Source organism: Hypanus sabinus, chromosome 1 (genome assembly GCF_030144855.1).
Source record: "Hypanus sabinus isolate sHypSab1 chromosome 1, sHypSab1.hap1, whole genome shotgun sequence".
Taxonomy (NCBI): domain Eukaryota; kingdom Metazoa; phylum Chordata; class Chondrichthyes; order Myliobatiformes; family Dasyatidae; genus Hypanus; species Hypanus sabinus.
Window position 1 is genome coordinate 126,071,871 of NC_082706.1, and position 27,520 is coordinate 126,099,390.

At 37.8% G+C, this 27,520-nt stretch overlaps 1 protein-coding gene across 2 annotated transcripts in view; it reads left to right on the top strand.

Moving 5' to 3' along the window:
* The window catches only part of LOC132397297 (protein argonaute-2), a 110,850-nt gene that overhangs the window by 16,739 nt on the left and 66,591 nt on the right, over positions 1–27,520 (top strand). The window contains exons 1-9 of one of the 2 annotated variants that reach the window (XM_059975898.1): positions 3,279–3,297; positions 7,035–7,155; positions 7,724–7,829; positions 9,131–9,312; positions 11,073–11,209; positions 18,117–18,251; positions 25,480–25,567; positions 26,019–26,166; positions 26,848–26,967. In XM_059975898.1, the coding sequence (XP_059831881.1) occupies positions 9,290–9,312; positions 11,073–11,209; positions 18,117–18,251; positions 25,480–25,567; positions 26,019–26,166; positions 26,848–26,967 (651 nt within the window). In that variant the 5' untranslated portion in view covers positions 3,279–3,297; positions 7,035–7,155; positions 7,724–7,829; positions 9,131–9,289. Of the gene's footprint in view, positions 1–3,107; positions 3,298–7,034; positions 7,156–7,723; positions 7,830–9,130; positions 9,313–11,072; positions 11,210–18,116; positions 18,252–25,479; positions 25,568–26,018; positions 26,167–26,847; positions 26,968–27,520 lie in introns of those variants that run through there. The other variant, XM_059975889.1, reaches the window with a different exon arrangement.

A 27,520-nucleotide genomic window follows, 5' to 3' on the forward strand; every position in this document is an offset into this window, starting at 1 on the left:
TTCTGCTCCAATATCTTATGGTAGTGGCTGTCGTGACTGTTACAGCTTGGGGCATTGGAGTTCTGAGTTCAATGCTGATGTCATCTGTAAGGAGTTTGTGCATCCTCCCTGCGAACTCTTGGATTGCCTCCAGATGCTTTGGTTTCCCCCCATAGTCCAAAGATGTTCCTGTTAGTGGGTTAATTGGTCATTGTAAATTGTCCCATAATTAGGCTTGGGTTAAATTGGTGAGTTGCTGGTGGAATGGCTTGAAGGGTCAGAAGGGACTATTCCACACTCTATCTATAAATAAATAAACAAACAAATATCCTGAACATATCCAGCCACTTGAAAGGAGAGATAGACTATCCATAGGTGGCCTTTTAGGAATTCCCTGGATGGAATTGTGGGGATAGGCTGCCTTTCGAGTAGAGAAATAAAAAGACCAAAATATGTGGTTTAGTAAGATGAAACAAGAGAATACCAACAATAAATTTGAAGTAGTTTTGTAAACAAATTGTGGTTAAAATGTTTGCACAGCATGAGTGTGTAGTTTCTTAGATCAGACAGTAATTTATCATTGTGTATAAGGCAAGACACTGGAAGGAGTAGCAGGTCTTTAAAATTAGATAAGGGCCACTGAAGAGTGCTGTTAATATAGATAATTGTCTGAGGCAGTGTACAATGCTTGTTGCATATGCTTGCTCATAGCAGAGCTGTTTACATGATTTTTAATAGTTGGTAAGTGTTACTTTTCTGGAGGACATTTTAACTTAGGAAAAAACATGTATGACATTTATTTAAAGCACATTCTAGGTTTTAGTTACAGTTTATGTGAAGAAGAAATAATTACAAATGGAAAGAGTCTCAAGGCAGAAAATGCAGATTTAAGCTGAAAAGCAAAATGACTAGTGGGGAGGTGAGAACATTTTTCTCATGGTGTGTTAAAATTTGCAATACCCTTCATGAAAAGGTGAGAGAAGCAGATTAATTTGTTAGTTTCAATAAAGAATTGGCTGTATGTATACATGAAACAGGCGTATGTGTTTGGGGAGATGCTGTGATAAATTTAAAAAGGAATGCAACATTTTAAATGGGGCTGACTGAGGCCAAGAGCAAGAGCTCACAAGGCTTCATTCTGTGTCCTTAAATTTTTTTTTATTTTACAGCATCCACATAATCCTCGATTAGAGTTAGTAGGATAACTGAATTGTACAGCATGGAATTGGACCCATTGCCCACTGTCCATACTGACATTTTTGCCCATTTCAACTGATCCCATTTCCACACTTCAGGATTGTACCTTTCTGTTTCTTGTCTATTTAAGTGATACTCTCAATGTTTCTTAAAATGCAGTAATTTTGTGTGCTTTTGCCATCACCTCTGTCAGCATGTTCCAGGCTCAGCCATTTCCCCTCCACAGGGAAACTTACTCCACCGTTTCGCCATTAAAACTCCTCACCAGAAATTTATGACCACTTGTTTTTGATATGTCAGGAATGAGAAGAAAACTTGGACCATCTGAAATTTACTAATCATTTCTTATATATTCACTAACAATATTAATATGTACCACAAACAACAAAAGTCCTAACTGTGGTACACCACCAAACATCTTTCCACCAACTTCATCTATGATCACCAGATTTTTGATTCTGTTAGCCAGCTTACTTTGGATCCTTATCAGAATCTGATCTATTATCAGCGACATATGTCGTGAAATTTGTTGTTTTGCAGCAGCAGTACAGTGCAATACATAAAATATACTATAAATTCCAGTAAGAAATATATAAAAAATTAAATTAGTGCTAAAAGGGATCAAAGATAGTGAGGTTGTGTTAATAGGTTTATTGTTTAGAAATCTAGTGGAGTAGAAGAATCTATGCTAACAGTTGAGTCTGTTATAGCTCCTGTACCACCCCTCTGATGGTAGTAATGAGAAGAGGGCATGCCCTGCACAGTGAAGGTCCTTAATGATGGATGCTGCCCTTTTTGAGGCATCACCTTTTGAAGATATCCACAATGATGTTGAGGCTAGTGTTGATGATGGAGCTGACTGAGTTTACAACCCTCTGCAGTTTTTTCCAGTCTTGTGACCAGAAGACATAGGAGCAGAATTAGGCAGCTTGGCCTGTTAAGTCTGCTCCACCATTCCATCATGGCTGATTTATTATCCATCTCAATGCCATTCTCCTATCTTCTTCCAGTAACCATTGACACCCTTACTGATCAAGAGCATATCAACATCCATTTTAAATACAGCCAATGACTTGGCCTGTACAGTGTCTGTGGCAGTGATTACCACATTCCCAGCGTTAGTGTGGGTTATTAAATATTGACTCCAATATTGTTGGAGCTCTTAGATTTTCCACTTCTACCTTCAGCTTGGTTGAAATGGTTGAGTTGAGCCAAAGGGCCTATTTCTGTACAACACACAAAATGCTGGAAGAACTCACCAGGTCAGGTAGCATCAATGGAGGGGACAAACAGTCGGTATTTTGGGCGGAGACCTTGCATTCGGACAGGAAAGGAAGGGGGCAGAAGCCAAATTAAGAAAGTGTGGTGGGGGGGGGGGGGGGGGAGACCCATAGTAAACCTGTGGCAATTTGGTGGAATCTCTGGTGACATACCAAATATCCTTAAGCTCCTAATGAAATATAGCAACAGGCATGTCTTCTTCATAATTGCTTCAATATGCTGGTCCCAGATAGATCTTCAGAAATGTTGCCACCCAAGACCTTTTTTTTCTCCTGCTTTGATCTTCTGGACCAGCCTATGAAATGCCTTCTCACCTGTGGGAATTGAAGATTCAAAGACCATGTTAGACCCCTTGCAACCTCCCTCATTTCCAACAACATTCATTTAGTTAAATCTCATTCAGTCCTGGGGATTTATCCAACAGTGTCTCTTGCAAGACATGTAACACTTAATGCTTATGTGCCCCTAGCTGTTATTGTATCCCTCCGTGAACTTGCTATCCTCCACATCCATGTCTTTTGTAAATACAAATGAGATTGGTTCAGTAAAAATTCAAGTTTTATGTGTTTTGGTGTAAAAGGTAGAAATTGTTAATTTTGATTAATATTTGGTAGCTCTTTTTAAGTTGTGCGATTCAATTTCTCATCTAGATCCATCTTCCTCAACACCACCAGTACAGACACTGACAACCTTCAAACCTCCTGCAAGACCTGATTTTGGCAGTATGGGTCGACCAATAAAGCTTCAGGCCAATTTCTTTGAGGTGGACATTCCAAAAATCGAAATCTATCATTATGATATAGATATAAAGCCTGACAAATGCCCAAGAAGAGTAAACAGGTATTGTGAAATAAAGTTGTTTAATATGCCAATAACATTTTAACATGCTTCCAAAACATTGTCAACTCTTTGTTAGCCAATAATTAGGAGGCACGAGGTCGCTGGCAGACTGTTGATTGTATAGATATCAATTTAATCAGAAAATAGTTCTTTTCTAGAGGGGAGGAATAATAATAGCAATAACAAGAACATATTCTAACAGTTTTTGCAGAAAATGAGTAGAGAAACTTAGACAAGTTATGTATGAAGTCAGTCTCTGTGGCTTAAAGTAAATTCGTGCACTGGTTTGATTGGCAGATTGTTCTCATTCTGTTAGAATATAGTTGGCATTACATGTAGCCTTTTTGAAACGGGCAGCTACTGCTTTCTTAATCTTTAGCCATTACTTTTACTGCCCATAGCAGCCCTACTAGATTCTTAGTTATTAAGTTGGCCATGTTTGAAGTTACGAGGAATGTTGACGAGGGTAAGGCAGTGGATGTAGTCTATATGGACTTCAGCAAAGCCTTTGACAAATTTCCACATGGAAGGTTAGTTAAGAAGGTTCAGTCGTTAGGTATTAATGCTGGAGTAATAAAATGGATTCAACAGTGGCTAGATGGGAGATGCCAGAGAGTAGTGGTGGAAAAGTGTTTATCGGGATGGGGGCCGGTGACTAGCGGCGTGCCTCAGGGATCTGTTTTGGGCCCAATGTTGTTTGTAATATGCATAAATGATCTGGGTGATGGGGTGGTAAATTGGATTAGTAAGTATCCAGATGATACTAAGGTAGGAGGTGTGGTGGATAATGAGGTGGGTTTTCAAAGCTTGCAGGGAGATTTATGCCGGTTAGAAGAATGGGCTGGGGCTGAATTTTGGCAGATGGAGTTTAATGCTGAGAAGTATGAGGTTCTACATTTTGGCAGGAATAATCCAAATAGAACATACAGGGTAAATGGTAGGGCAGTGAGGAATGCAGAGGAACAGAGAGATCTAGGAATAACAGTGCATAGTTCCCTGAAGGTGGAGTCTCATGTAGATAGGGTGGTGAAGAAGGCTTTTGGAATGCTGGCCTTTATAAATCAAAGCATTGAGTACAGAAGTTGGGATGTAATGTAAAAATTGTACAAGGCATTGGTAAGGCCAAATTTAGAATATTGTGTGCGGTTCTGGTCACCGAATTATAGGAAAGATATCAATAAATTAGAGAGAGTGCAGAGACGATTTACTAGGATGTTACCTGGGTTTCAGCACTTAAGTTACAGAGAAAGGTTGAACAAGTTAGGTCTCTATTCATTGGAGCGTAGAAGGTTGAGGGGGGATTTGATCGAGGTATTTAAAATTTTGAGAGGGATAGAGTTGACGTGAATAGGCTGTTTCCATTGAGAGTAGGGGAGATTCAAACGAGAGGACACGATTTGAGAGTTAGGGGGCAGAAGTTTAAGGGAAACACGAGGGGGTATTTCTTTACTCAGAGAGTGTTAGCTGTGTGGAATGAGCTTCCTGTAGAAGTAGTAGAGGCCAGTTCAGTTGTGTCATTTAAGGTAAAATTGGATAGGTATATGGACAGGAAAGGAGTGGAGGGTTATGGGCTGAGTGCGGGTAGGTGGGACTAGGTGAGATTAAGAGTTTGGCACGGACTAGGAGGGCCGAGATGGCCTGTTTCCGTGCTGTGATTGTTATATGGTTATATGGTTTTAGCCTTTGAGTCAATTGGAATGAAAATTGATTACTTTCATTAGCATGTGTGGCTGAAGGAGGAAGTCAATAGTCATCTCTCTCTGCTGTTTAACCTTGAGTGTAATGGGACTGAAATCTATTTTGGTTGGGATGATAGAATGGCAGGAGAAATGAATAGCCAGTATAAATGTGAAACCAGGTGAAGAAAGGGATAGTGGGCAGATGGAGCCAAGTAAGGGGAGAGCAGAGGTAGTGTCAGGCAAGAAGACGATAAATGGAGACAACAAAGGGATACAGATTATGAAATCTGTTTAAAAAGGAAGGCAATATATGAAATCAAAAATGAAGGAGATTATGGGGTAAAGGACCCATTGTGCAGGTTTTGGACATTGGAAACCAGTTAGGACACATTTTTGGTAAGAAGAGCTAAGCATTAAGTTTTTCATTTTCAGGTAACCCACATCTGGTGTTCCTTTTCTCCTCATTTTGATCAACCCAGCTTCTTTCATCTTTTTGTCCCCTGCTGATTCCATCTGCCCAGTATCCCTCCCTTATCTGGCTCTATATCACTTATTTTACAAATCAGATTCCAGAATATGTGGCCCCTTGTTGACTTCACTTATTACCTTCTAGCCTCAGTCTTTATCTGCACTGCCTTCCCCTCCTACCTAGCTCCTTTTGCCCATCATCCCACTAATCAGCTGATTCCACATATCAGTTGCCAGTTCCTGCCTCATCCCTCCCCTTCAGTTTATCCTGGCCATTTCTCTGTACACAATCAGTACTGAGGTAGTGTTTTGACCTAAAATACCAATTATCCCATTGCCTCCTTTAGCAGTTTGCTTTTTGCTCTGGATTCTAGCATTTGCAGTCTCTTGTAATTCCATATCTTCAAGGAACCCTGGGAAAACTGAAATCAGTGGGTTTCAAAGTCAAAACACTCCAGTGGTTAGAGTCATACACAAAAGTGATTGTAATTGTTGGTGGTCAGTCATCTCCACCCCAGGAAGGAATGAAGGAATTTTTTTTTATCAATCTGCCAGTTTCAACTGCTTCAAGCAAGAACCTTTTCATTACAAGACCAGAAATGGAAAGTGATTGCTTGGGGTTCAATTATGTTTGTCCTAAACAAATGAAGCATTTGTGCTTTCACATAACAATTTTCAAGCTTGGGATAATAAGCATTTTGATAATGTAGCATTTTTGTCACTTTGAGTAAACAGCAGTAGGGCATTTCAAACAAAATTGACCAACAGTTGTCCCCTTGATCTTTAATGGTATTACCATTGATTGTTCCCTTGTTATATCTTAAAAGTCACTGACTCGAAACTTAATCGGGCAAGCTGCTGAAATGCTCTGGCTAAAGGTCAGTTCAGAGGTTGGGTATCCTGCAACAAGTGACTTGCCTGCCACTCCACAGAACTCTCCCATGGTGTCCTGTTGCAAGTCAGAAATTAGATGTTATATTTTTAATTTGGCTAGGTGAGTGTAGCCTCAAAATACTGGAAACTTGATGTTATCTAAGTCTGAACAAACTAAGTTTGACAAAAAATTGCAGATGTTGGAAATCTGAAACAAGAACAGAATGTTTGGACAATTGGGAAGCCCAGTGGAATATGTGATTGATTATATGTTTCAGGTTGAAGACAGTTTGTCAGAACTGAGAAAGAGAAAGGAGTTAGTTATAAATTGCAGAGAACCAGATAGGAAGAATGGTTGGGACAGAGGATGGCTGTGGTTCAAGAGGGGGCTCACCAGCAATTTACCAGTAATACCTACATCCTTAAAAACAATTAAGTACAAGCTGCTTCAAATCAGCTGTGATCAATGTTCAGAAGTTGATACTGAGGAACATAATTGCTGATAAACTCATCGGTCCTGATGCAAAGTTTTGACTGGAACATCAGCAGTTAACCCTCTTCACCTAAATTTTTATTTGAAGCTATTTTTAATAATTCTCTTTTTTAGGAGCCATTTCATAGCAGTGTGAGGGTACATATTGAAAAGTTTATACTTGCATTGAGAATTTATTTAAAAAGTTGAATTGTGAAATAATTTTGGAACATTTTTATTTATAGGGAAATTGTGGAACACATGGTTCAGCATTTTAAAAATCAGATCTTTGGTGATAGAAAACCAGTGTTTGACGGAAGAAAGAATCTCTACACTGCTATGCCTCTTCCAATAGGGAGAGATAGGGTGAGTAAAGTTACCGGCTTCTACTAAATGCTTGTTTATTAAGTCAGGTTAAGCGCTGCTTTTATCACAGTTATACAGCATGGAATCAGGCTGGTTGGACTGAAGATGCACCATCCAAACAATTCCATTTGCCAGAGTTTGGCCCAGGAGGTTTGAAAGATGTAGCATATAAGCATTCCATAGTGATACCCTTATAAACATGGTCTCTGTAGCTGGGAAGTGAGAGCCAGAAAGCAAGTAAAATTTGTGAACATCTTGAGATAATGTGCATCAGAGGGAAAATTTCTTACAAAAGTGATACTTGAATTTTGAACGTAATTATATAAAAACAAGCTGTGTAAGGCTTTTGTTGTTTTTTTTTAAAAGCCTTAGATTCTAATGTGTATATATAACCAGATATGGGCTTGTATGTTTGAAGTACTCAGCATGAAACAGAGCCGAAGTTTACTGTGGAACTCGAGAGCTAACAAAGGCACTATTTATGAATAAAAGATGTGCATAATTTTATCTGGGTAATGTATTTGCAACAATTGGGTTGACTGAACTTGTTGGTTTGTATTTTTTCCAGAGAATTTTCGTTTCCTTAACCCACAGTTTTCTGGAAAAAAAAGTCCTGACCATGGATCTCAGCAAACCAGCTGCATTAAATAAAATATTGTGGCTTTCATTTCAAGGTAGCTGCCACCCCTTTTAGTAAACACTGTACTTTAAGCTAAAGGGCAGAGATTGTATTTTGGAGTTTGGCTAACATGAATAATTTAGGAGAATTCGCTTATTATAAATTTTGCATTTTTGTTATTGAGAAGTTGATGTTTTGGCTATTCCTTCATTGACACTTGTCAGGCAATCTCAATGAAGAATTGATGGCTTCTATGCAGACTTGGATAGTATTGGACAATTGTATAACAATTGTTTTTTTTAGGTGTTTGCCACATAAAATTGGCTAGTATGCTCATAGCTTTCATTTTTTTTAATGTAATAAAAACAAAATTGTATTCAGACTGCAGCAAATATACAAGTGTGGCTTTTTCCAGATTTCATGAAATAATTAGCACTGAATTGCTCCAATTAAATCAATGCATTACTGTGCATAGATTTTGATTTGATGTAGCTGAGACCACAAATGTTAGCTATACCAACAACTTGCATTTAACACACGATCTAGTAAAATGTTCCATGGTGTTTCATAGGAGCTTAAAAGCTAAACTTGATCCTAAGATACATAAAATATGCCAAAAAGCAGCTGAAGGTTTGTCTATCAATGAGAATCCATGGTGCATTCAGCCAAATTGAATTGGAGAAGTACAGATTTGGAGAGGAAAAATTAAAATTGAAACATAACCTATGTGAATGCCAGTGTTGGCTGACAAGCTCACATGCAGTAGTTGTATGGCTCTGAGTAACGATGTAGGTAGCAGAAGTAAGTGTTGGTTCATGGAAAGTGCAAGTCAGCAAGGCTGGCAGGTGTGCATTGCAATGCCGAATTTAGAGCTAACAAAGATACTGCAAGTTTCAGTAGCATTCAACTTAAGATAGGACAGTGACAACAATGGTACAGATGTAAGAGGTCGCTGACATGTCTGAAGAGGATATAGCTAAGGAAGTTTTGAAAAATACTTGCCATGATTACAAAATTGTGGGATAAAGTCAGGTAGAGAGAATTTTAGTTCGGTATGAGTTCCGGTACTCTCTTGGGATATGTTGGAGGTGTGCTGTTTGTTACATGTTACACTTTTCTCTAAATGGTTAATAAATTGTTCATTATTACTTACTGTTTTATGAATAAAACCATTTCATATGTTTACTTGTATTTTCTGTTTACTCCAGTTTATGAAATTTCCATGTAGATGTAATCTCAATATGTGCGTTGGTTACTATGACTAATGCTTTAAGTATTCTTGTTTATCCAAAAGATCTGGTTAATGTTTGTTGACTTACTGTTCCCTTTTTAATGTTTTGTTCTCCTTTTAAATAGGTGGAGCTAGAAGTGACTTTACCAGGTGAAGGAAAGGATAGAATTTTTAAGGTGGTGATAAAGTGGGTGGCATGTGTCAGCCTCCAAGCCTTGCATGATGCACTTTCAGGTCGACTCCCAGCAATTCCTTTTGAATCTATTCAAGCACTAGATGTAGTGATGAGACATCTGCCGTCCATGAGGTGAGGAAGAAATATCCAGTAACAAAATTAGTATTTAGCTGATGTTTTGCTGGCATTTCTGTATGTTAAAGGAAATAATTGATGCAGAAACAGTCTATTGAAATTAACTGCTTTTGAAATTTCCTGATCTTTGCTGCATTCTCAAATAATGCTAAATTTTCAAATTAAAAAGAAAAATTACAATTTCTTTTTGAAGGATGAGATTACACCACAGATTAATTAGAAAGGAAATATGGGAGGAAGCTTTTTGTACCTTGTCGTGCACTTGGTCACTTTAAAAGCAAATGTAATCAGTCTCTATTTCCTGAGGCATGATAATTGGCACAACATAATTGTGTTTACTCCATTAAATATATGAGTAGCTTATTCTGGTGCACATCTCTGAAGTTTCAAGACTTCAGTTTATCAACACATACTTGCATTATGTCTCAGCCCGCTTTCTGAAGTTGATTATCTTAAAATGTATGATTATCTATCATATATCTTTTTTGGCATGACAGTGGAAATTTGAAAACAATGGATTTGATGGTATAATTGATTTTTTTTTGTATTTTTAGCCACCCCTGTATCATGAGTAATGAGTCAATTAACATTCAAGGTTTGTTTTTCAACATTTGACAATTTTAGGTCACTTAATGGGTGAGCCTGAAAAAGATAAGTTTTGGTATTTGTCCTTGCTTACCTAGTTAGTAGGCTCTTTTGATATATCAAGATCTTTCTTTTTGTCATGTTTTGGAGCAGAAAATACTCCAGCTGGTCATGCACGACTTAGTTTGTAAAGCACAGTTAGTTTGTTTTACACATAGTTTTTCTCCTTGATGTGTTTGTTCTTTCTTGCTATTTATTTCTCAAATTGCAGCATTTTACTTCTATCATTGATTCAGATGAAATCTCCAGCTGAGCTCTTTTATGAGCTTAGCTATCTTATGGTCATCACAAATGGTATTACTTTGCACCGGTTTTGAGATTCTTGGTAATGTGGATAGCTTTGAGTGTTATATATGTCCCCATCAGGAATTGTACCAGATTTTCTTATTTTGAAATCTTTCACTTTTTAACCTTCCTCCACAATTTACTAATGATTAAAATGCAGCGCTAGTGTGCATTCAGCAATGGGCATCCATATTCTGTGATTGTAAGCGTGAGTTCAAAATTAAAATCTGTCTTTATTGCAGTATGTGTTAATAAAAGAATCATTATTGCATCTAAAAGTTCCAACTTCTATGCAGATACAATTACTTTTTAAAAATAGTGATGAATTACTGAGGGTGCTGAGAGTTCAGTATATCAAATTCACTATGCAGCCATTTGGAAGTAATTGTGGATCTGAATCAAGTTGTTAGTGACGTTTTTACAATGAAGATTTTCTTTTGATGTGTTATTGATAGTATGTGACACAATCTGATTAATGAGTATCTCTATAATAACACTTTGGTCTGCCTAGCTGATGTAGCTGAGGAAAGATGGGCATAGTGTCTTGGAATGATTCTTTTGATTTTCTCACTACCACAACACTCCTCCACCCTACTTCAGTATTCTAGAATTAATATTGGTATTGTACAGTACTGCAACTTTTGCTCCTTTGAAACTGATGAAAAGGAAAATCTGTATTTCTTACATTAACTTCTCATCATTATTTGAGAGATTGTGAGAATGCACCACTTATTTTGAAAAAGGTGCTGCAAAGATGTCTTTATAAATTAACTATATAGTTGCACAATGATTACATTCTATCCAGTTAAAGCATTTGTTTTTAACAGGTACACTCCAGTAGGCCGTTCATTCTTCACACCATCAGAGGGATGCTCCAATCCATTGGGTGGGGGAAGGGAAGTCTGGTTTGGATTTCATCAGTCAGTCAGGCCGTCATTATGGAAAATGATGCTTAATATCGATGGTAGGTTTCAGAGTTTAGCATCTTGCACTAATTGATTCTTTTTTGTTCCAATGTATTCACTTTTAAAGTGTCTTCCTTTTTGTTTTCAATTCAAGGGCTTTGCATGATATGTGGGAAAAAATCATGGATTACAGTTTGTGGTGGGATGAGGCGGGAGTAAGAAAAATAATGATAAGACTTATCAAAAAAAAAACTTTGAGGCGCATTAACTCGATAATTTTCTGTAAAATGAGATAAGAAGGCTGTTTCAATTTGCTTGTTTCTTCCCTTAAAAAGAAACTTGTGTACACTTAGGCCTTGAGCCTCCACAATGGCAGTAAGGTAATGAAGGGAAACTGTACAATATATTAAATCTCTATTCTGAAAGGACATTCTTCTGTTCTGAGGCCGTGCCTTCTGGTCCTAGATTCACTCACTAGAGGAAACATCCTCTCCACATCCACGCTACCAGGCCTTTCAATATTTGATAGGTTTCACTGAGATTTCTCTCTTCTCTCCCCCCACCCCCAATTCCTCTAAACTCCAGTGAGTGCAGGCCCAGACCCATAAAACGCTCCTCATATGTTAACCCTTTCATTCCTGGAATAATTCTCATGAACTTCCTCTGTACACTCTCCAATGATGGTACATCTTTTTGTCAGGTGGTAGCCCAAAGTTTTTCAGAATGCTTCATGTGCTGTCTGACCAATGCCTTATAAAGCCTCAGCGTTATATCGTTGCTTTTGTATTTTAGTCCCCTTGAAATGAATGCTAACATTATATTTGCTTTCCTTGCCACCTATTCAACATGCATGTCTAACCTTTAGGGAATCCTGCACAAGGGATCCAATGTCCCTTTGCACCTCGGTTTTCTGAATTTTCTCTCCATTTAGAAAATAGTATACACTTCCCTACACAGTAATCCATCTGCCACTTCTTTACCCATCCTAATTTTTCTGTCCTTATGTAGAGTCCCTGCTTCTTCAGCACTGCCTGCCCCTCCACCTATCTTTGTGTCATCCATAAACTTGGTCACAAAGCCATCAATTCTGTCATTCAAATTATTGACATATAATGTTTAAAAAAAACTGTCCCAAAACCGACCCCTGAAGAACACAATTACTCATGGGCAGCCAACCAGAAAAAGCCCCTATTAATCCCCACTCTTTGCTTCCTGCCATTCAGCCAATCTTTTATCAATCTTTCCTATCAATCTTTCCTGTAATACCATAGGTTCTTAGCTTAAAATCCAATTAGTACCATCTACTGACTCTCCTTTGTCTATCCTGTCTGTTATTTCTTAAAATATTCCAACAGATTTGTCGGGTAAGGTTTCCCCTTGCCTGACAAGAAGCCTATTTTATCATGTGTTTCCAAGTACCTTGAAACTTCATCTTTAACAATGGACTCCAGCATTTTCCCAATGATTGAATTCATGCTAACTGGCCTATAAATTCCTGACTTTTGCCTCCTTCCTTCTTGAAGAATGGAGTGTCATATTTGCGATTTTCCAGTACTCCAGAACCATTCCAGAATTTACTAATTTGTGAAAGATCATTACTAATGCCTCCATAATCTGTTCAGTTGCCGTTTAGAACCCTGAGGTGTATTCATCTGGTCCAGATGACTTATCTACCTTAAGACCTTTCAGCTTCCCAACCACCTTCTCCTTAGTACAGGTTGAGTACCCTTATCCAAAATGCTTGGGGCCAAAAGTGTTTTGGATTTTAATTTTTTTTTGGGATTTTGCCATGTATAATATGATAGTTTGGAATTGCCATAATTTCTGGCTCTGAATTTATGTGCTACTTCTAAGCAGTTTTTGACTTGTCCTTGTTCCTTACACGTGTACTTAACAGTAAAAATTATTAAATACCATTAATATAATGAAGACGCAATGTGTACAGGGTAACAAAAGCATCATCAGATGAATACCTGAATCAACTGTTCAACAGCAACAAACACCAGCCTATCAGTCACCACCTGTGATGTTGTGGTTTGATTAAAAGGTTACAGTACACTGTATTTGTTTTTTTTCTACTTTGGGTTTATGTAAAGTATAACAATTTGCATTGTAGACTTATTCTGGTGTTAGATTTCATCAGTGATACTTTAAAAAATTTAATGCCATGCCCTTTCTTAAATTTTTTTCAACCAACTTGCTGAATATTCACATTTACCTTCAATTTTTAGTTCGCAATGTTAAATTTTTGCTTGTTTCTTGATCAGCATATAGTTAAGTGCCATATGTTCATTCCAAAGCCGATGATACCTGATTGAGATCTTCATTTTTTTTGCTTTATACAGTGTTTTATCTATTTTTCATTAACTTCTGTTCCTGATATATGTGAGACAACTTTTTACTGTCTGGTTCACAGAGGCCTTTGCATTGCCTGGGAACCCTCCCAACGTCTTGTGGAATTCACCATTTGTGACGTCATGTCAGTGCTTTTAAAAAAAATCAGATTTTGGAAGTTTTCGGATTTTTGAATTTCGGATAAAGGGCACTCAGCCTGTAATAGCAACTACAGTCCTGCCCCATGACACTCTTGAATTTCTTGCACACTGCTGTTGTCTTTCTGATGTAAAATTATTATTTATTTGTCTCTCTCCCCTATTCAGCTTTTACTACCTTTTCTGCATCATTTTCCAGTGATCCGATATCCACTGTTGCCTCCTTTTTTACTCTTTATATATCTGGGGGTTGGGGGGGGGGGAACCTTCTGGTATCTTCTCGTACAGTACTGGTGAACTTGCCCTCATATATCATCTTTTTTCTCCTTACTGCTTTTTAAGCTTCCTTCTGTTGGTTTCTGAAAGCTTCCCAATACTCTATCTTCATGCTAACTTTTGCTCGGTTGTATGCCCTCTTTTGCTTTTGTTGTTTTTGACTTTCCTTGTCAGCCATGATTGTGTCATGTTGCCCTTAGAATACTACCACACACACAAAATACTGGAGAAACTCAGTAGGCAAGGGAGTATTGATGGGAAAAAAAATACAGCTAATATTTTGGACAGAGACCCTTTGGCAGGACTGGAGAAAAAAGAATGAGTAGATTTAAGCTGGGGGAGGGGAGAGAAACACAAGGTGATACATAGCTGTAGTAGTGGGTCTGGGTAAGCACATAGTTGAAGAGTTGGAGAGCAGCAGAGATCACAGGGAGCGGTGAGAGAGGGTTTAGAATACCGCTACTTCTTTGAGATATATCTATCTTGCGCCTTCTGAATTGCTTTCAGAAACCCCAGCTAATGTAATTCTGTTGTCAGGCCTGCTAGTGTCCCCTTTGAATCAACTTTGGCCAGCTCCTGTTTCATGTCTTTGTAATTCCTTCTCCACTGTAATACTGATACATCTGACTTTAGCTTCTCCCTCTAAAACTGCAGGGTGAACTCTAATCATATTATGATAGTTGCTTCCTATACTTTGAGCTCCTTAATCAAATCTGGTTCATTACACAACACCCAGTCCAGAATTGCCTTTTCCCTAGCGGACTCCTCTCTAAGCTGTTCTAAAGAGCAATCTTGTAGGCATTCTACAAATGACTCTTGGGGTCCAGCACCAACTTGATTTTTCCCTGTCTATCTGCATAATGAAATCCCTCATGATCATTGTTCCATTGCCCATTTTATTACAGCTTTTTTACCTCTCATTGTAATTTGTACCCTACATCTTGGCTACTGTATATAACTTTCAGTTAGGATCTTCATACCCTTGCAGTTTCTTAACTCCATTCATAAAATGCTCATGTGGTCATTTTCTGAATTGCAGGGGATGCAGCCGAGCCCATACAATTTTTCTTGCAAGACAAGATGCCAGTTTCAAACCAATGTAATAAACTTAGAAACTGTTTTCAAAGAATTAACATCCTTCCTCAGATAACAAGACTGATTCTGCATAGAATACTCCAGAACTGAAGTGACCTATTTTATAACCTCTTAACATCCTCTTCACAAATTACTTTTCAATTTCGTTTTTGTGTTATCATAGTTTATAGCAGCCTTACCTTTAGAGCTTCCACCCTTGTCACTTATGTAAATTGTAAAAGGTTAAAGCTCACTAACACCAATTTCTTGTGGTAAACCATGTGTTATATCCTTCCAATCAGAAAGACCATTTTGATTTAAGATTTCCGCTTATCAAGACTGGAATCTTACCAACACTGAAATCTCCTGTACCATTGTGCATTTATTTTCCACAGTAACTTATGATAAAGTAGCTTATCAAATCCTGTGAGGAAATTTGCATAAGGTACATCCAGTAGTTATCTTTTATCCACACATACGTTCCTTAGATGAACTTTAATGAAATGGTCAAACGTAATTCAAGTTACAGAAAAAAACAGGTTTGCTATACTTGAAATTTTGCTGTTAGCTACTGTAATGTTAATAGCTGTTTGTTTTCCAAACGGTGGGTGTTAAGCTAACAGGCTTGTAGTTTCCTTCTTTCCATCTCTTGTGTTTGAATAGATGGAGTGAATTTATTATTTCTCAATCTGATGCAACTTTTCCTGATTTAGACAATTTTGTAAAATTAGATCAAGGCATCAACAACAGTCACTATTTTTAAGATCATAGGATGATGCCCTGGAGACTTGTCAGCTTGTTGAGCCAACAATTTAGTCAGTAGCGTATCCCTGATGATTACTTTCTCTTAAGTTTCCTGTTTGGTTTTAAGCATACAGCAGTTTAGAACATGGAACAGTACAGGCCCTTCGGCCCTCAATGTTGTGCTGACCTCTACCCCAAGATCAATCTAATGCCTCCCTGTCACATAGCCCTCCATATTTCGTTCATCCAAGTTCCTATCTAAGAATCTCTTAAATGTTCCTAATGTATGTGCGTCTACCACCAGCCCTGACAGAGTGGTCTGTGTCTGTGTGTGGTGTGTGTGTGTTTCAGTCACTTTAAAATTATGCTCTTTCGTATCAGCTATTTCCTATCAAGCATTTCCTCCTCTCTCGATTTGGCCCACGGGTGTGGATCACTGTTTATTTATTCTCCCTCATGACTAGATGTTCTGCATCATTTGTTAACCATGGTTCATTCACCCTACAATCCTCTTTCTGCCTCACTGGGACAAACCTATCCAGAACCCCATATAAGTGCTCTCTCAACACTCTCATATTTCCATTGTGCATTTCTTTGAGTACATTTGTTGCCAATTTACACTCTCAAGTTCCTGCCTAATAGCATCATAATTCACCCTCTCCAATTAATATTTTTTCCATACTGTCAGTTCCGATACCTGTCCAAGGTTGTGATAAAGTTCAGAGAGTTGTTCTCACTGTCTCTGAAATGCATACCCAGCAAGAGATCTGACCAGGTTCATTGCTTAGTACTAGATTCAATGTGGCTTCTCCTAATCACCCTGTCCAGATATTGTGTCATGAATCCTTCCTGGCACGCCTAACAAATTCTGCTCCATCTAAATCTTTTGCACGAAGGAGGTGCCAATCAATGTTAAGGAAGTTGAAGTCATCCATGACCCTAACCCCCTTAGTTTTGTGCATCCAAAATCTGTCCCTTGATCTGCTCTTCAATGTCTCTGGTGCTATTGAGGATCTACAGAATAATTCCAGTAGAGTGATTGCTTCCTTCCTGTGTCTGATGTCCACACTAACTCAGTAGGTAATTCCTCCACAATATCTTCCCTCCTGGCAGCTTGATAGTATTTGTGATTAGAAATACCACTCCCCTACCTCTTTTACCTCCCTTTGTCTCTTTAGAAGAACCTAAACCCCAGGATATTCAACAGCCATTTCTACCCTTGTGACAGGGTATTACTTCTAGGATATTAACTCTATCCTTAATATTGAAGGCTGATATCAAATACAGGTTTAAGTCATCTGGCATGTCCTTGCTTTCCATTACAAATTCTCCAAACTGTTTCCGGAAGTCCAGAACTCAATGTTAAACTTTAATCATGTATTAAAACTCTTCCGTTCATGTCCCCATCCCTTATTTTATGTTGCTTAATATACTTACTATTTTCTTCAACTAGAATATGAATATTGGGGCATCCCAGATCACAATTATGTGCTTTTACTGGTTATAACCATTCCCAAACTTAATTAACCACTGACCCAAATTGCTGAATATATCTTGATGAAATCTTGGTTCAAGATGCATGAAAACAGTTTCTATCAACTACCTATCATACTCCTGTTAAAGCTTGTACGGACTAACCTTTCTGTATCTGCAGATTTGTTGAACTTTCGTTATATTGAATATTGATTACTTATTATAATTAGTTGACCCTCTTCTGGCTTTCCTGGTTTGGCATTAATTTTTCTGGTTTCTAATCATAGTTTCCTAGCTATTAATATTCTTTCTTACAAACTATTTGTCAATGTATGAAATACATTCAGTTGCTAGACTTCTAATCATGCATTTTAAACATCCAGTTTTTCTTGTGGAGAGAAATAAAACTTCTTCAGATAAGACAGAACAGAGTTCCCCTTATCCTTGCATTTAATGAAGAGCCTTCATTATTCAGTGTAGCTTTGTCATTTCGGCCAGCTATAAAGATCCCACTGCTAATCCTGTGTTCTCTTCCCTATCTCTTTTTACCTTCCACAGGAATACTCCCTTTGACTCCCTGGTCTTCTCATTGCCACTCATCCTCCTTTGCACTTAACTCTTGCCCCTTCCTTACCACTCCCTCCCCTTTGTGCTGGCCATCTTGCCTCTCCACTCTTAGTCCTGGTGCAGGGTTTCAATCCAAAATGTCGAAAGTTTTTCCACAGATACTGCATGACTGCTGAGTTTCTGCAGCACATTGATTCTTGCTCCAGTTTCTAGTATCTGCAGTCTCATGTTTCCATTTAATTTTCTCCTGTTTAATAGCTTGTTAACTTAAGATTAAATATTTAAATTAGCACGAGAATGAATATTACTAAAACTTAAGAAAATTTTTCTTTGATTTTAGTGTCTGCTACAGCATTTTACAAGGCACAGCCTGTGATTGAATTCATGTGTGAAGTTTTGGATTTTAAAAATATTGAAGAACAGCAGAAGCCATTAACTGACTCCCAGAGAGTAAAATTCACCAAGGAAATAAAAGGTATTGTAAAAACTAAATAAGAATTACAGTTTAACACAGTTCAAATTTTTTATACTGTTAAAATTAATGGCAGAAAATTAGATGTAAATTTGAACTTTTTTACATAATCCAGCTCTGAGCAATCCCAGAAGTTAAAGCATGGAAAACTGTTCAACTAAATGCATGAGATTCACTAATTTACGAATAGGTACTTGAAGGAATGATTATAAGAACTGTACGATTATCTTATACACTTGATGCTGTTCAATAATGTTCTTTAAAGAAAAGAATTTGCTATTCTTAACCAATGTTTGTCTAGTCCCACATTACACACTTGCTTCTCAGGATAAATGTAGTTGGATATTAAACGTTACTTTATAGCAGGACAGCCCAAGCTCCAAATCAGAATTATAAAAAAAGGCTTTATAATTGAAGCTTGAAAACTGCACTGTTACTGATTGATTCTATAATTTGGAGAACTTGTCAGATTTTCATCTTTAGTTTAAGAATACTTTTTTTTCCAGCCAGATTTGCCAGAATGGTATGGCATAGGCTTATGGGCTTTCTGTTTAGTATTTCTGCTAAATCTTGGATAGAGGTAGTTAACTTGTGCATCTTCCCATTGTTCAGTCTTACCCCCAGATACTGGTGAGTATGTGAAATACATTGCTGGAGAGAGTGGTGAAAGCAGGGTCACTTAAGTGTCTAGATAAGCACTTAAGTCGCCCAGGCATAGTCAAAGAAGGTTAAGGCCCAAATGCTGAATGATATGATTGATATGGAAGGGTGCCACCTGGTTGATGTGGATGTGATGGGCTGAATGGCTTGTCTCCATGTACAAGTGATACTGTCCAGGTTCCTTTTGAGTCATTGTTGAACATGCTTTCTCCAGTACAATTTGAAGTTTATCTTCATTTTCAACATTAAACAGATTTCTAACACCGTAAATCAGTGAGTTTTGTTATGTCTCCCCTCTTGCTCTGAAAGAGGGACACCTCATTTTCTGTTATTAGGGAGAGTGAACCTGTGGTACGTTGAATTACCGGGTGAATGAGAAGTCTTGGTGCTGCAAGTCTGTGCCTTTATTGATGCTTTGCTGCAAGCTCGAGTGTTCAGTAGAGGGTGCTGATGCCTTTTTGCTGTTGGGAGTTGGGGAGGGTAGTTGCCTTGCTGTTGCTTATGCATGGGAGGGGGGAGTTGGGGTGGCTTTGGGGTTCTAAAATTTAACTGTCATTCATTCTTTGGAGCATTGGTCTGTTTTTGTGGATGTTTGCGAAGGAAAAACAATTTCAGGATGTGTATTGTATACATTTCTCTGACATTAAATGAAACATTTTGAAACTATTGAAAATTGTTCATGATTTTGAACAAATCTGTCTATACGCTTAAATGTGTTGGATTAAAAAAGGCTCTCTTGAAAATACATGGAGCATAGATATTGGGACTATTGTAATGTGAAATATGGAACTTGTTATCAGGTTGGCTTTGGGATGGGAAAGGAGAAATTTAAGGTAGTAGTAGAGAAGAATTCACTGTTCACTGATCATGCAGAACTGTTTTCAAGTAATATTTTGTTATGTGGGTCCCTTATCTGAGAAAGGATGTATTGGCATTGGTGAGGATCCAGAGGAGGTTCACAAGAATGATCCCAGGAACGAAAAGCTTAACATTTGAGGAACACAAACACCTACGTCAGGATGTTGTTCATGGACTATATATCGGCATTTAATACCTTCATATCCAGAATTTTGTTTAAGAATTTGCAGAACCTGGGCCTCTGTACCTCCCTCTGTAGTTGGATCATCAACTTCCTAACTGGAAGTCCGCAGTCTGTTGGGATTGGTGATAACATATCCCCTTTACTGACGATCAACACTGGTGCACCTCGGGGTGTGTGCTTAGCCTATTGCTCTACTCTCCGTATACACATGACTGTGTGGCTAAGCATAGCTCAAACACCAAATTCGCTGACGTTACAACCATTGTTAGTAGAATCTCAGTTGGTGACGAGAGGGCATACAGGAGTGAGATATGCCAACTAGTGGAATGTTGCTGCAGCAACGACCTGGCACTCAACATCAGTAAGGCGAAATAGCTGATTGTGGACTTCAGGAACGGTAAGAGAAAGGAACACGTACCAATCCTCATAGAGGGATCAGAAGTAGGGACAGTGAGCAGCTTCACATTCCTGGGTATCAAGAACTCTGAGGATCTAACCTGGTCCCAGCATATTGATGTAGTCATAAAGAAGGCAAGACAGCGGCTATACTTTATTAGGAGTTTGAAGAGATTTGGCATGTCAACAAATATGCTCAAAAACTTCTATAGTTGTACTGTAGAGAGCATTTTGACAGGTTGCAGTACTGTCTGGTATGGAGAGGCTACTGCACAGGACCGAAAGAAGCTGCAGAAGGTTGTAAATCTAATCAGTTCCATCTTGGGTACCAGCCTACAAAGTATCCAGGACATCTTTAGGAAGCGGTGTCTCAGAAAGGCAGCGTCCTTTATTATGGACCTTCAGCACCCAGGACATGCCCTTTTCTCACTGTCACCATCATGTAGGAGGTACAGAAACCTGAAGGTACACACTCTGGTTCAGGAGCAGCTTCTTCCCCTCTGCCATTCAATTCCTAAATGGACTTTGAAGCTTTGGACACTACTTCACTTTTTTTTTTAATATATACAGTATTTCTGTTTTTGCACACTTTTTTTATTTTATTTTTTATTGATATTTCATGCATTTCTACAACACTAAAACAAAAAAACACAAAGACCAAGAGATTAATACAGTGCAAGATAACAACACAATGATAATATGATGCAAAATAATGATAAAAAAGCACCCAAACTGAAGTCGTGTAAAGTTAGTACCCCCCCCCCCCGCAAGAAAAAAAGAACTCCAGACCAACCACATCAAAATGTAGGAAATATAAATCAGAACATTCAAACCCCCAAAACTGTACATGAAAATATGAGCAAAAGATAATGATGCCTACTGCCAAGAAAAAAAACGCTGAAAGTAAGGCACTGAAAAAAAAAACTTAGTCTCAGGAAAAGTTATGAAAATATTCAAGAAAAGGTCCTCACACCTTATGAAACTTTATGTCTGAATTAAGAAGTGAGTAGTGAATTTTTTCAAGGTCTAAACAGGACATAATATCATTAAGCCATTGAGCATGCGTGGGTGGGGCAACATCTCTCCACCTAAGAAGAATTAAACATCTAGCCAGAAGAGAAACAAAAGATAATGTTTGACATTTAGTCGGACTCAAATGTATATCTGTCTCAGCCAAGGAACCAAAATGAGCAATCAGAGCGTGGAGCTGAACTTTTCTAAAGACCTCTCTATTTCTGCACTTCTTGGATCTGCACTCCCTTGTAGTTTGCCTAGACTAATTATTAACCCTCTTGTCAGACATACTCTGCGAATATGGGTCCAGTTTAGGAAATTTAATGGTTTCCATAGTTTTTCCCTTTATCGTCCTATTTTACATATTCATCTTTTTTTTTACCTTCTATACACGATACAACATTTTATGATTGGTACAGAAAGGGCATTAGACATTTCAAAGATCTTTTCATTGATAATCGTTTCGCATCTTTTCAACAATTCTCTGCTAAGTTTAATCTACCTAATGCCCATTTCTTTAGGTATCTCCAAATCTTCATTAATCCTTTGTTACCCAACTTTCCTGAGATGTCTGAGCAAAACACTGTGGACTTGTTTCTTTCTATTAATCCACTGGGTAAGGGCTTAATATCTTTTATTCGTGATAAATTAGTGCCTTTACGGCGTGCCCCTTTGATAAAATTAGAATGGCTTGGGAGCATGACTTAAATATTTCCTTACCTGATGTGGTCTGAGACTCAATTCTCAAGTCAGTTAACTCAACTTCTCTTTGTGCTCGCCACTGTCTTTTACAGTTTAAGATTGTACATAGGGCTCACATGTCCAAATCTAAATTGTCCTGATTTTACTCTAACCTAAGTCCTGTTTGTGACAAGTGCAAAAGTGGCGAGGCTTCTCTTATTCATATGTACTGGACCTGCCCTAGTCTAGAGAAATTTTGGAGAGATATTTTCCTAACCTTATCCCATATTCTGAATTACCACTTAGAACCTAACCCTCTGATTGCTCTTTTTGGTTCCTTGGCTGCACACTTTTTAAATAAGCTTTTCAATATATGTAATTGATTTACTTGTTTATTATGTCTTATGTTATTTTTTCTCTCTCTGTGCCAGATTATGTATTGCATTGAACTGCTGCTGCTAAGTTAACAGATTTCATGTCACGTGCCAGTGATAATAAACCTGATTCTGATTCTGACATATGATGGCTCTCGGCCTGTACTGATTGGAGTTTTGAAGAATGAAGGGGTTTTATTGAAAGGCCTAGATTGAGTGGACATGGTGAGGATGTTTCCTATAATGAGGAAGTTAGGACTAGAGGGGACAGCTCAGAATAGCAGAACATTCCTTTGGAATAGAGCTGAGGATCTATAAGATTCATTGCCATGAACCACTATGGAGGCCAAGTCACTGGATTTATTTAAAGCAGAGGTTGATAGGTTTTTGATTAGTAAGGGAGTAAGTTCAGAGAATAGGGTGGAGAGGTATAATAAATCAGCCATAATGGAATGACAGAGAAGACTCGTTTGGCAGAATGGCTTAATTCTGCTCCCATGGCTTAGAGTCGTGACACATTTAAATATCTGTGATGGAGAGTAGAGGACATCTGAATCAGTGATATTCCACGGCACTATCTTAAGAAGCTGACATGGTCAGTATAATTTTACTGAGCATCAGTGGTTGATCTGTTAATTAATTTTCACATTTTTGTGCTGCGCTTTATTTGCCTTTGTTTTCTTTTGTTATGAATACAGATGTCTTCCTGGCTGAAACAAATGTTTTTGATCTGAAACTCCATTTGGTTGGTGCCTTTGAAATTAATGTTTGCTGTCTCATCCAACTGATCATTTTCTCAAGACACTTCTTTGCACTGTCTGCATCTTTTTCGTCCCACTCCTCCTTGGTTCTCCTTTTCTCCACCACCTTTTGCCCATACTCCATTCCAAAGTACAGCAGCTTATTTCTTTGTAAAATATTTCCTTGTGCTCGTTTCCTGCCAATCATAGTTCATTTTCTGAGGTCTTTGGCTGTTAGAAGTAGTTTATATTTACTGGAACAAAAGATTTTATGATTTTAAACATCAATGTTTAATCTAGTCTTTTTCTCTCCACTCCTTTGCATTTTGTCCTTATTTATCACTGTTGAGCACTTGTGAAACAAGCTCTAATGAAATTCAATATGAATTTGGGTTTTCATGAGTTTTAGCAATTTCACACACAACACTGGAGGTCATATAGTAGATCTTCTTGATAAATTCTTTCTGAGGACTTCCAAAATAAAATCTGTTGCTGAACTAATGGAGTCCATTGGCAGAGTTCCAACGTCCTTGCGAGTGCTGATTTAATGTTTCCATTAATTTCGATAGAAAGAAATGGTTACATTGGTGTGGTGCAGGTTCCAGGTAATAACATTTTATGACACAAATTAAACCCATTTCTTAAGTATTTTCTAATGAGGGAATTATTATTTCCCCCTCAAATCTTGCATGCTCTCTGCTTTCTAGCACATACATTGGAAATCACTGCAGGATAGAGTTTTTGTAGGCTCTCTACAGATGTTGCTTCATTTTAATATCACAAGCATTTCCTGCTTATTTCATATAAGAATAATACTAATGAGGGTTGATGTAGTTGGTGGGGTAACATATATTTTAAAGGGAATCCAAGATTAGAGTCTTAGAGGCAAGTGCATTATGAATTGGGAATACAGATTTGCAGCAACATTGGCTAAATTAATTGTTTTCCTCAATAAGTGGCTGACGAAGTACCATATAATACAAGCAGCAAAAATGTCATGGGATCAGAGATATAATGACAACATGAATACAGAAATAGTGAATCACTGGTTGTTTTTTCAAACTGGAGGAAAGTATATAATGGTGTATATTTTAGCACCCATCCTGTTACATTTAGCCAACTTTGGGGAAATTGCATCATTTCAAAGTTTACAGATGGCACAAGTTCTGAAATGTAGTAAGCAGTGCGACAAATTGCAAGTCAAGTCAAAGGTTCAATTTAATGTCAGAGAAATGTATATAATATATGTCCTGAAATGCTTTTTCTTTGCAAAACATCCATGAAAACATAGAAATGCCCCAAAGAATGAATGACAGTTAAACGTGAGAACCCTGAAGTCCCCCCAACTCCCCCCTCCCCTCATCAGCAAAACAAAAAGCGCACCTGCTACCAAGCACAAGCGTGAGCTAAGCAATAGCAAAGACAGAGACCTTGCAGTTACCCCAAAGACTATTGCAATTCATACAGCATTCAGCAACCCACAGGTTCTCTCCCTAATAAGGGAGAGGGAGGTGTCAGATTGCCATATCAGTAAAAAAAATTATTGGCAGCAGCTTCACTGGCACATAGCATCTATAAACAGTATTCATAAGAAAGCAATAGACTTCAGGTGGTTTGTGAAGTGGTCAGGTGAGACCAACGCTATTTACCAAATAGTTGTGTTTTGGTAGGGTCAGGGAGTGGGACAACATATATTTTAAAGGGAAACAAGGAATAGAGTCCTGGGAGTGATTATGAATTGGGAAGACAGTTTCACAACAACATGGCTATATTAATGAATGCATAGAGAAATTACAGCTAAACTTTGAAATGCTGATTGGATTACAGCTTGAATCTTGTATTCTTGGTGCCAACTTCATGAATTGTTAAAGACTGAGCAGAGTACAGAGAACGAGGGAGTTTTAGGGAAAGGATGGAGAAGCTGAGATGGTTGTCCTTGGAGGAGAAAGGATTGAAGGGAATACTTGATGGGATTCTTCAAAACAATATCCAGTTTTGATGGGGGTAAATATCAGCATTTTGCACTGACTAAAGTTGTAGATTCACTGAGATGACAGAAATGCTGTTTTATAGATGGTGAGTTATGATCTGCTTTGCTTGAATATTGTCAAAACACTTTCAGTTGGAACTTTAAAAAGGAAATTTGAATAACACTTCAGCCCTACAGGGAGAGAGTGCAGAATTCTAATTGTTAAATACCAATGCCAAGAAGCTGGCATTAGTGCAATAAACTGAATGCACTCTTGTATGGTACTTAATATCTCTGGGCGCTATATGAGTATTTAGTCTACCATCTGAAAAACTCTTGATTTAATTCTGTTTAGGACTTAAGGTGGAAATAACTCATTGTGGACAAATGAAGAGAAAGTATCGAGTATGCAATGTTACTAGAAGGCCTGCAAGTCATCAAACGTAAGACACTTAACCTTAAATGAAGTGTTGAATTGAATGTTATTTTCAATCTTCAAACGTGTCATTCTTGGGATTGAATTAGCCAATATGGGTACGTTTAAGTGAAATTAACCATTTGACTGTAAGTACAGTGAATTTTTTATGTATGAATCTCCAGAAATTGTGGATTCAAGCAGTTGTAGGACTGTGATTGGTCTCATTTCCAATACAGTGTAAAACTAAAGCTGATCATAACTAATTCCTAGTCGTGGTAACAGAACAATGATGTTTTGACATTTGAGAACTTTCTGGCACATTATTCTTGTAACCTTTTCTAATTAAAGGTCACTTTAAATAGGAATGTTGTTTATTTGTTAAATATCTTGTTTCCTGAAGTATATTTAAATTTTTAAAATTAGGATTGTGGTATTGGTAAGTCTTATTTTGTCCTTTTTTTTTTGAATTGCTGTAGATTCCCTCTTCAACAGGAGAACGGGCAGACTGTTGAATGCACAGTAGCACAATATTTCAAGGATAAGCACAAACTAAATCTACGCTATCCTCATTTACCGTGTCTACAAGTTGGACAGGAACAAAAACACACTTATCTTCCCCTTGAGGTAAGTTAGTCATTTCATACACAGCTTTAAGTCAACCTTTATAATAAAATTGAATGTGGTAGTTTATAAATTAAGTGTAATATGTGCGATAATTACAAATTTTGCTTATCTAAAATTTGCACTGTCTTTGCAAGTAGTATTTCAGCTTGCCCTTAAACCTTCTATCTCCATCTTAGTTTTCTTTGTCACATTTGGCGCTGCTTTAGTTAACATCCCAGTAATATGTACTTTTACAATATTACTGGAAGCTGGTTCACAGATGAAATTGGAGACCTTACAGGCAGAACTGTCTCAACTGATCTATCCCTCTGACAGCACCACTTAGATTGCAAATTGAATTGAAAGTAAATTGAGTGTCCATTCATTTTGATACAGGATGTTACGTTCAACATTAGAAGGATGGAGTAAAATTAAGCAAACAGTGACAATATTTGTTTGTTTTTAAACTATTCAATATATCAAAGATTTGCCATTTTAACATGCAACATTAATTTCTATTAGTAGTAGATATTTATTTCCATTCACACTAAAATAGACACTGATGAAGAACAATGTTAACTTGTTTCTACAAATGCTATCTCACCTGTGTACTGTTTTCCAACATTTCCTATCTTTTATTTCTACAATTTTCTGATTGCTGTAAAATAATTTTAATGGCAGTCATAATTGGTTTTATCACAGGTGTGTAATATTGTAGCTGGACAGAGATGTATAAAAAAGCTGACAGACAATCAAACCTCGACTATGATTAGAGCCACTGCTAGATCTGCACCAGACAGACAAGATGAGATCAGTAAACTGGTGAGTTGGTTATTTTGGGAGATACCTTTATGGCATACTGTGATAGTTGAAAGTTACTGGAAAACATAACCTAATTGATTTGGAGCACAGAACAGTACAGAACAGGCTCTTCAGCTCACACCGTTGTGCTGCCACTTTAACGTTCACCAAGATCAACCTAACCCTTCTCTCTCATATTGCCCTCTATTTTTCATTCATCCATGGCCCTATCTAAGAATTTCTTAAATGCCCCTTAATGTATTTACCTCTAACACCATATCTGGCAACACATCCCATGCACGTATCACGCTCTGTAAGTAAAAAAAACTACCTCTGACACATCCACTCATACTTTCCTCCCAAAACCTTAATGTTATTCCCCTTTGTATTAACCATTCCTGTCTTTGGGGGGGGGGGGGGGGGAGTTTCTGGCTGTCCATTTGATATTTGCTTCTTATCACTGTACACCTCTATGAAGTCACCTCTCACCCTCCTCTCCAAAGAGAAAAACTCTAGATTGTGCAGACTTCCCTCATAAGACATACTTTCTAAGCCAGGCATCATCCTGGTAAAT